This window comes from Cimex lectularius, unplaced genomic scaffold (assembly GCF_000648675.2).
Source record: "Cimex lectularius strain Harlan isolate CLEC.00 unplaced genomic scaffold, Clec_2.1 scaffold244, whole genome shotgun sequence".
Classification (NCBI taxonomy): Eukaryota; Metazoa; Arthropoda; class Insecta; order Hemiptera; family Cimicidae; genus Cimex; species Cimex lectularius.
In genome coordinates this window covers 569,874-580,269 of record NW_019393120.1, presented here as the reverse complement: position 1 = coordinate 580,269, position 10,396 = coordinate 569,874, and the positions used below count along the sequence as shown (strand labels likewise).

The 10,396-nt window shown below is 35.3% G+C and overlaps 2 protein-coding genes across 2 annotated transcripts; one reads left to right on the top strand and one right to left on the bottom strand.

Annotated features, from left to right (window-relative positions):
- The first annotated feature begins 2,177 nt into the window (after nt 1-2,177).
- On the top strand, nt 2,178-3,177 carry LOC106666690 (zinc finger protein 512B-like). Its single transcript, XM_024229904.1, has one exon. It carries the CDS (start codon nt 2,207-2,209, stop codon nt 3,077-3,079), a length of 873 nt encoding a protein of 290 aa, XP_024085672.1. The 5' UTR covers nt 2,178-2,206; the 3' UTR covers nt 3,080-3,177.
- A 2,342-nt stretch (nt 3,178-5,519) lies between these two features.
- Nucleotides 5,520-6,496, bottom strand: LOC106666827 (mantle protein-like). The gene has a single exon (XM_014394304.2). It carries the CDS (start codon nt 6,469-6,471, stop codon nt 5,566-5,568), a length of 906 nt encoding a protein of 301 aa, XP_014249790.1. The 5' UTR covers nt 6,472-6,496; the 3' UTR covers nt 5,520-5,565.
- Between the last annotated feature and the right edge of the window lie 3,900 nt (nt 6,497-10,396).

The window sequence follows — 10,396 nt, the reverse complement described above, 5'->3', positions numbered from 1 at the left end:
GACAAAGTTATAAAAGAAACCGGTGGTGTAATTTTGATGGGGAGCTGAATATTTTACTGTATGCTAGCGAAAATCCGAATTCCTCTTTGAATTTGCTTCCGAAAATCCGATATTGAAGGGTTTTAGGTTTTTCAAAAAATGAAATTAGAGAATAATCTGGACTTACAATTTTAAGCCGTAAACGCTCTCATCTTGTATGGACTAGGGCACTATGATTATGACAGGCGTCTAACGTTCCTTGCTGATGAATTTAAATTCACCTCCAATGGTATACTAAACCGTTAGAATTTTTCAACGTGGGCAGAGGAAAATCCGAGAATTTTGTGAACTGAGAGAACTCTTGTCATCATCATGTGGTTCACAGTATCAACTGTTGGTGTGGGCTTCTCGGAAATAAATTAATTGGGCCTTATTTATACGAAAAGAATTTAAATGTTGCTCAGTTCCTCGATTTTTTGAGGGAAGTTTTACCAACACTATTAGATTATGTTCCCCTGCAACAAGACATAGATTGATTCACCAGCTTAATGAGTACATAATTCTTGGCAGGTGAGACGTTATTTGAATCGTCACTTCCAGGATAGGTGGATAGGAAAGACCTCATGGCCCGATCTGTTCACCTCCTCGGTCACCCGATTTAACTCCACTTGACTATTTTCTCTTCTATTTAAAAAACAGTTTCTACACCAATCATAACCCAGGAACCTCAGTTGAAGAACTTGTCACTCCATCTCCCCTGACTCTATCGCTCTGAGCACCGCGGAAGAGTGGATAAAGAGAGCAAATCTTTGCATCTTTATACAAGGCGGGAAGTTCGAACATGAAATGTGATTAATAAAAAGCAAACTAAATGCCCGTTTTTATCAAACTTTTTGCCATAACTTTGTAATTTTTTACCGATTTAAAATCCGATTGCACCTTTTTTCAGCGTAAAAAATCCTTTAAATTGTGTCAGGATATGTAGGTTCGGACCGTGGAGCCTAAACTTCAGTGGCGGTGGACGAAACAGATCGGAACCGGACAGACAAAAAAAAAAAACAAACGGACTAAATGACTGTACATATTGTGAAGTATTGAACTTAAATAGATCAGGGAAATATTGATTGTTGTTTCAATTAATTAAGGTTTTTTAGTTGAGATGAAAAAGTCAGTGTCACGAGCGGGATTCGAACCCACGACCTGCGGCTAGATACGCCGCTGCTCTACCACTTGAGCTACCATGACTTCGATCCACTCGGACACTAACTTCCCATCTCAACCCCACCCTTTGAATTTTCCCTCCTTTTTGCCATTTTTCAATGAAATTTGAGACTTTTGAGATTGGAAGTTAGTGTCCGAGTGGAAAGAAGTCACGATAGCTCAAGTGGTAGAGCAGTGGCGTATCTAGCCGAAGGTCGTGGGTTCGAATCCCGCTCGTGACACTGACTTTTTTATCTCAACTAAAAAACTTTAATTAATCGAAAGATATTTGGTCATATTCATATCGAAAATTAGTGAATTGTTTGTTGTTTTATTTACCCTCAATTTTGAAAGTTTGTGAGTAGAATCATCGTTTTCATCAAATAAATTGATCACTCAACCTTAACTATTTCTATAAAGTTTATTACTAGGTACTAGAAAACCTAAATTTAAAACAGATTACAACTAATAAATTTTTTATTTATTTGTACTATATGACAACAAAAACAGTCTTCAGTAAGCGTAAAATAATTTTTTAACCTCAGACGTTACCGTTTTCTTGGATAATTTGCTATTCCATTTTTAGAACACTAAATTTAATCAGTCAATGTAAAAAAAACTTAATCTTGGAGAAACCGTAAGTGAAAAATTTTTGAATCACAAAGTTTTCGATTGTGTAATATTTGTATTATGTAATAAACAGTGCCTCGTACCTTTCGCGATATAATTTAAGAACGATGATAGGAAAGTCTATTATTTATATAAAATATTGACAAAAAGCAAAGCTAACACGAAATTAGTACAAATCTTATAGAGTGTTTTGAGAAATAAGAACGTAATTACTTTTGAAACAGACGTTCTTGTTATGATTTAATTACACAAATGCATTGTGTTGAAACGCTACGTTTTGCTTGGCTGCTTAAGGGAAGGAATCTGTGGCAACACATAGGAAATGGAGTTAGTAAGGCGTTATAGTGGGGTGAGAGTGGGTATAAAAGTTGTGTTATGACAGATTATTACAACAAACATGAAGTTGAGTGTTGTGATAGTGTCTTGTGCTCTTGTGCTGGCAACAGCCAAAGAGGAAGTTAAAAAACAAGAAAAAAGGGGTCTTTCTGAGTTCGCAAATTACGAAGGATTTCACCACGAGCCTGAAAAACATCACGAGCACGAGGAGCATCATGAACATCACGTCAAGACCATCACCGTCGTCAAGAAAGTTCCAGAACCTTATCCAGTAGAAGTTGTCAAGAAGGTTCCATACGAGGTTAAAGTTCCAGTTGATAAGCCCTACCCTGTCTACGTGCCGAAACCATACCCGGTATACGTTGAGAAGAAAGTTCCCTATGAAGTCAAAGTACCCGTACCTCAACCCTACACCGTAGAGAAGAAAGTACATTACGAAGTCAAAGTACCCGTAGACAAACCCTACCCTGTACATGTTGAAAAGCCTTACCCTGTATACGTCGAGAAGAAAGTCCCCTACACTGTAGAAAAGAAAGTACCGTACGAAGTTAAAGTCCCCGTCGAAAAGCCATACCCTGTACACGTTACCGTCGAAAAGAAGGTGCCCTACCCTGTGGAGAAAATCGTACATTATGAAGTCAAAGTGCCAGTAGAGAAACCAGTTCCAGTCCACGTCGAAAAACCTGTACCCGTACATGTTGAGAAGCCTGTACCTTACAAAGTTGAAAAAATCGTCCATTACCCGGTTCATGTCCCTGTAAAGGTCCCTATTGAAGTACCATACCACGTAGAAGTTAAAAAGGACTTTTACCATCCAAAGAAACACGAATCCCACGGCGAAAGCGAATTTGGAGAATACCATTTTGGAAGTGGAAGCAGCCGAGTGGAAACCAAGCTGGGATCATCTGGATACATGTCTATTGTCCGACATTAAAATTGTGATTAAAATTAGATCTATTACTTTCTGGTCATAATCTAATAATTTATGCAAAATGTTAAAAATTGTGTATTAAAAATAAATGACGATATTAATTTGTAATATATACATTTTTTTCTATTGACATACCCACCCCAACAAATATTTGGAAACAGTTTAGTAATAAATACTATTAAATATCTTCACAATGGATTAAATCTACATTGATATTACTACATAAATGCATTGGAAAATGGAGAAGTTAAGATTTCCTGAAAGTTTTCTTTGTATCTTTAACACGAACTGGCGACTCACCGCATATAAATTTTTAGCTGAGGAATTTTTTACGCTATATAATTCAGTGTCAGTTATTGATTGAGTCCTAAATTTTTTTAGAAACTTTGTTGTTTGATTTTTCTACGTGATTAATTTGAAATTTAAGTTTATTTAAAATAAAACTTTAGGCACCTCGATAGTCATTATAATCATTATTCAAAAGGGGAGTTATTTTTTTATACTTTTGGTTTTTTGCTGTATTATTCAATTGCTTCAAAAAGTCATGAAATTTTCAATATCTTCAGACTAGATATTTTCTAATATTCAACGATAAATGTTGTTCAATTTACTATTGACGCATAATGTGAACTATGTAATAATCAATCAAAATGTCTATTTTTGTCTAATAATCAAGATAAAAAGAGGTTTATATGTAATGATCATAATGAATGATTATTGTGTTCATTCTGCTACACGGATTTACGGATTTGTCTGAAGCATTCGACACAGCGGATCGAACTCAGTGAAAAAACTGGAAAAGCTAGAAGGTAAACCCCCTTCTGGGGTGGATCGATTCTTTTCTGTCGGAGAGCGCTTTTATAGATATAGATCTCTTATAAGATTCGGGGGAGGTTTATCGGCCCTGTCTATATTGACTGGTGTTCCCCAGGGATCTCATTCAGGGCAGTATTATTTCTGATATTTTTCATTGATGTTGGATCAGTCATTGACAACTCCAAATTTTCACTCTTAGGTGACGACCTAAAACTCTTTCGCCCAGCTTCCTCATTCAAGCAATTTTTTTACTGCAGGAGGATCTGGACGTTTTCTGGTCTTGATGCGACAGTAATAATCTTAAATTAAGCTAAAATAAGTTTAAGATCATAGGATTTTCCATGAAAAAAGACAGGAATGAACTTGACTTACTTGTTTACAAATTCAATAGTCATCGGTCGGTGGCCGCAACGGTTTAGGCGTTGACACGGCACTCATCACTGTAAGGTAAAGGTCCCGGGTTCGAATCCAGCGGCCCTGCATTCGAACCTGACATATTTACAAATGGGCTTTTTTTCTAAACCAGCACTCTGAGGGTTGATATGACTGCTGTTGCGAACCCTCGGGGGGGGGGGAGTCATCTTATTGAGGAAGTCGGTTCCATCTCGGACCTTCCAGCTATGTTCATTTAATAAAAACTGCGGTTTTCGTGACCATCTTGAAGCTGTTTAAAAAAAATCATTTAAAAATTTGGGCTTCATTAGAATCCTTCATTTTTAAAAATCCATTCGCCATGAAAAACCTCTACCAATTACTTGCTCGTTGCCATTTGGAGTATGCTAGTATGAGAGGGTACAAAGGAGGGCATCTAAATATTTGCTGTTCAAAATGAATATACAAGAAAGTAGTGAGTTCCCTTATACTGTACGGATTTGGTTAGACTGTACACTTTGGAAGGCATAAGAATTTTGGCTTTTACCTTGGTCTTAATTAATTGATGGTGTGTACCATGTGTACCATTTTAAGTGAAAATATCCCCGAGGGATATCTAAAGTTGAGCTCAGCTTCTACCGACCACTGGAAAAAACCCCACATTATTTACATTATCTCTCTTGGACTGGGAACTGGGAATTAACTTGTAGACCAATAATTGTCGTTTTAGAAAATTTTTAAATATATAGTAGTGCGTTTCGATTTTCAACCAAACATTGATTTTTCAGTTTTTTAATACAAAAATTGCGTATTTTCGTCCTTTTTCTCTGAAACAGTGGTGCAATTGATTGATTCAACATTTAACAGTTCCGATATTAAAGTTTACTGTACCATTTTGTAGACGAAAAGATCTAAATTTTTGTTTCACATTCAACAAGAGAACAAGATAAGAGCAAACTTAATGAGGTGGGTTGGAAAAACAAAAAAAGTGATTAGGCGAAAGGTACAAGACTCAAGAGTGTTGCCTGACAGTCTATGGGCCGATCTTACTGAAAGCACTTTGTCAAAGTTTTATATGTACTTCCTCTTCCAAAGTTTGTGTTGACTGATAATAAATGAATTAATAACAAAATATCACAGATTGAGACATTGAAAATCAAATTATTTCCCACTTAGGTAACATCTCTGTTGTTGTTGTTTCTTTATTGTTGCTTGGGTAAAAGGATAAATAAATTAACATATTAATAAAATAATATTATATTTTAATAATACTGATTTTATACATTTGTTTCAAATTGAGACTATTCATGTTTGAAATGGTGGATTACACTTTTATAACCGCTGGTGTGTCCAGAATGCATAAATTTGGTTTCAACGCTGCTGGTACCGCTGGCGTGTTGTTCTTTCTTTTCTTCTGGTATGTGCGAATCAAACAATTTCGATTCTTCGTGCGATTCGTACTTAGGTAAGTGGACCTCTTTTTTCTCTTCTGCATGGTATGGTACTTCAACGGGTACTTTTACTGGAACATGAACCGTGTAATGGACGATTTTTTCAACTTTGTAAGGTACAGGCTTCTCAACATGTACGGGTACAGGTTTTTCGACGTGGACTGGAACTGGTTTCTCTACTGGCACTTTGACTTCATAATGTACGATTTTCTCCACAGGGTAGGGCACCTTCTTTTCGACGGTAACGTGTACAGGGTATGGCTTTTCGACGGGGACTTTAACTTCGTACGGTACTTTCTTTTCTACAGTGTAGGGGACTTTCTTTTCGACGTATACAGGGTAAGGCTTTTCAACATGTACAGGGTAGGGTTTGTCTACGGGTACTTTGACTTCGTAATGTACTTTCTTCTCTACGGTGTAGGGTTGAGGTACAGGTACTTTGACTTCATAGGGAACTTTCTTCTCAACGTATACCGGGTATGGTTTCGGCACGTAGACAGGGTAGGGCTTATCAACTGGGACTTTTACTTCATACGGTACCTTCTTGACAACTTCTACCGGATAAGGCTCTGGAACTTTCTTGACGACGGTGATAGTCTTGACATGGTGCTCGTGGTGTTCATCATGCTCGTACTGATGATGTTTTTCTTTGTGTCCTCCTTCTTCGAGTCCCTGAAAACCGGATTCTTCTAGTTTTTTCTCAGCGCAGTTTGCCAAAGCAAGAGCACAACACAGAAACACTACACTGAACATCATGATGAGGAATGAAATAAAAACAAAGATTCGCTTTATATATTAAAGATCCCCACTTTCTTTTTCTCACTTCCTTTTGTTTTTTCTGTTAGCCGTGCACAATTATTATTCAACAATGCAAGATTCTTATCGATGATCACACCTACTTCACGTAACTGTACTAATTCTGATTAAATGTAATTCCGTCTTCTTTTCAGTTAGAACCGACAAAAATTACGTTTGTTATTCTAATCTTTTGACATTAATAGCAATTAATTTATTGTTATTTATGTAGACATTAACTCATTAAATTAAATGTTATAAACTGGCAATCATACACAAATAAATTTACATTTATACGATTCTGATTCATCAAAATATAAATTCGTTCTATAACATTTCTAAAATTCAATCGACTTAATAAAATAATTTGGATATTTTAGGAACACTGAGATTATGTATTTTTATTTTATGTACTTATTTAAAATGGTATGTGCAACTAATAATTCATTTTTTTTAAATTAAAAAGTTTCTGTACAATTTTTTTTTTCAAAGGCCATTTGTGTCATCAATAGAAGGCTTTTACCGCACCGTAAAATGTACATGCATTTTGTTTTGTATAATTTGTTTGTTACTAGATTATTAACTATTATAATTAGAGTTATTACCAATAAAATTTATATCAAAAAATAGATAATATTTAATAAATTAGTGAAATATATTTGTTAGCCTATGTTGGGTTTGTTTCGGGACTAGCTAGTACACGGCCAATGAAATTGATACTTTCAGACACAAACAATGAAAATAAACGGACCAGGATGGTCAGGATTAACCAAATGTGCCCATTTCAATTAAATTGCAGCTAAACCTAGTTAAAGATTAATTTTCATTTACACTGAATGATACTGCTAGAAAAATGACCTGAATAACAATAAAAACCAATGGACTAACGTCATTGCATGAAAATAGTATGCCTCATATACATATATACAACGTATATAAATACTGTCGGAAAACTACTAGACAAAACATTGACCAGACCAACCTACTCGACAAAAATAGCATACGTAACTTGTAAATGATAGTAGATCTTACAGACAAGACGAAAAATAAAAGGCAGATGCAAAGAAATCGTTTGGTGACAAAAACGGAAAACCACCTACGGCACTCAACTCACAAAAACCTTCACGAACCTTCAACAATACAGAAATGCAAGAACGTCCTAACGACGTACAAAAAGATCGAAAATTGAACGTATTAAAAATCTGGGAAATAAACTAATACATTTAACACTTAACACACAAATAAACCAAAGTTCAAGTATATCATTTACACCATTCGAAGCACTGTAGTAAGTAACACGAAAAAGGACGGACGGTCAAAGAGAACGAGCTCGGACACACCGAGGATAGTCAGACCAAAATTTACAGGTTCAACATTCCGCAGACATGAGGAAAAACTCACGCCACCTCACATTTTTTGATACTTAGTAAATGTATCAAAGAATAAATTTTTACCAAATTTGATCAATAAATTAGTAGATTTTAAGGCAATCGTTATTCGTAGAGGTTCTCCAATTGAATGCGTGATGGGACGGAATCCTCCCCAAAGAATTTTTACAAATTATAAACCTCAAAGATGGAAATATTTTGGCGTAGTTTCATCCAATTAGATTGCATAATTAACGAGAAATTAAAGACATTAAAAAATCGTAAATAGTAAAGCCGTTTTCCGTGGGATGGCTCATCCCGCTAACGATCTTGACAAAATTTTGACAATATTAATAAAGGAACAAATTTTAAATTGCCCAACTTTGATGAAATTAACTTTAATAATTAGTAGGTTTTTAACTTACTGTTTAATTATTATTTAAGGACCACATTTTTTGTTTGTTTTATTATTATAACAGGGCTAGAGAGCTATAAGCAATTTTGTTGTCTTTATGAATTTTATGTTATAAAAGTGCAGAAGATTAATTACACTCTGACACAACAGTATTCACTTTCCTCACCAGGGAGGAAATAGCTAAGCCATTGGCGCGTTACGATTCTTAGAGAATTGTTGGGATGGTTTCGTGATGAAAGGTGTTGCACTGGGGGTTGGGATTAGAGGTTTTATGGAGGCGTTTCGTCTTCTTCCGCTTTCCAGTTCAAATGGGATCTGAAGGTCTTTGTGGACTGTGGATACGAAGTAGGGAGCTGGAGGTATGATTCGAAGGATTTTGAACTGGAGTGACTGTGTCTTTTGGAGGTTGGTACGTTTGGTTGAACCCCACAGTTCAATTCTGTACTTCCAGATTGTTTTTGGTAATGGGGTGTTTATTTTGTAGTGAATGTTTCGGTCTATTGCCTTTTGAGCTGTTACTCAGTTTTTCCTATGAGTCGAGTGTGGGGATTTCAAGTCAGACTTTTGTATTTTTTGTGTCTTTTTTCCGAGATTAAGGGATTTCGATTAAATTGACTAACATTTGCCAAATTTGATCAATTAATTGTTTAGCTAGATTTTAATAATAATATTATTTGAGAGGCTGTTTTACGTAACATTCATTTGGCGTGTCTACAATTTATATAAAATTTTCTACAAAATCAAATATTGAATTATTTTTGCTTACTTTCATCAAATCAAGTTGAATGACTAACTAAATATCAAGGAAAAATTTATTATCTAGCTATACACGTTTAATTTTCTGATGTGAATTATTTCGTTGCTATTTTTTATTTTATTATTATTTTTTTTACGAGGGTTCGCAATGTTTATATGACCTCAGGGTGCCGGTGTTTTTGAAAAAAAAAAAGCTCATTTGTAAGTTTGTCGGGTTCGAATGCAGGGCTGCTGGATTCGAACCTGGTTCCTTCACCTTACAGTGATGAGCGCCGTGTCAACCCTAAACCGTTGCAGCCACCGACGCCCCCTTCGTCGCTATTCGAGTCGAAATTTTAATATTTGATTAAACAACAAATTTTCAATTATGTGACCAGCTTTGATGGAATTCACTTGTGTAATTAGCAAAATTTTATGATTATCGTTTATAGTCGATCTCACATATCAATAGACTTTTTTAAATTACGATTCCTTCCTAAACAATAACTGACGAAATCTGACAATAAAGTCTTTGTAGAAATTGAAATTTGATTAATTAATTACATAAACAATGATTATTATTACTATTAGATTACTATTAACAATCAAATCAATTAGCAAGATCAATCAAGTTGATCAGATAATTTGATATCCTTAAGCCGACTACACACGGAGCTAATCAAAATAAACGTAACTGGTTTCAGACAGGAATCACTAACCAGTTAAAAACTCATTGGTAACACGGATCAACACCCGCTCGTATTTAAAAAATGATCGAAATAGCCACTCAATAAAGAAATAACTAGTTTCTTCATTGAAATTGTGTAAAGAACACCATTCTTTTTCGTTTACAGAAATGATTCCAGCGAGTAAGCCATATTACTGGTGTATCATCGCTCCGGAAGAGAAATTATACGAAGGAACTTTTGCGTTCGTGCGTTTTTCCACTTCATGCCAGCCTTTCAGTGCGTCTTTCTTCGAGCATCCGGGAAGCGTAAAGTTGTGTAGAAAAGGTTGTTTTTTAACCTCTTTCACAAATATTATGCTCACCTGTAGATCGTCTAACTTGAAAATTACCTGACATAGAACAACTTCAGTCACTGCTGTCTCGGCAGCTGAGTTGCTTGTACTGATTAGCTAATTATCAACTTCTTCTGGGATGCCCTATTCAGTTACATTGGAATTGACTCATTGAAGACTGGTTCGTAATTCTAATCAGTTTCTTTCGAGTAACCCTGTGTGTAGACGCCCTAAGGATTTCAAATTATTTAATCTAATTCGATTAATTTTGCTTGTGATTTAAATAATAAGAGAAAAATCTTTTATTATGATAACTTCAATTACACGATTTCAATTACATTTCAATTTC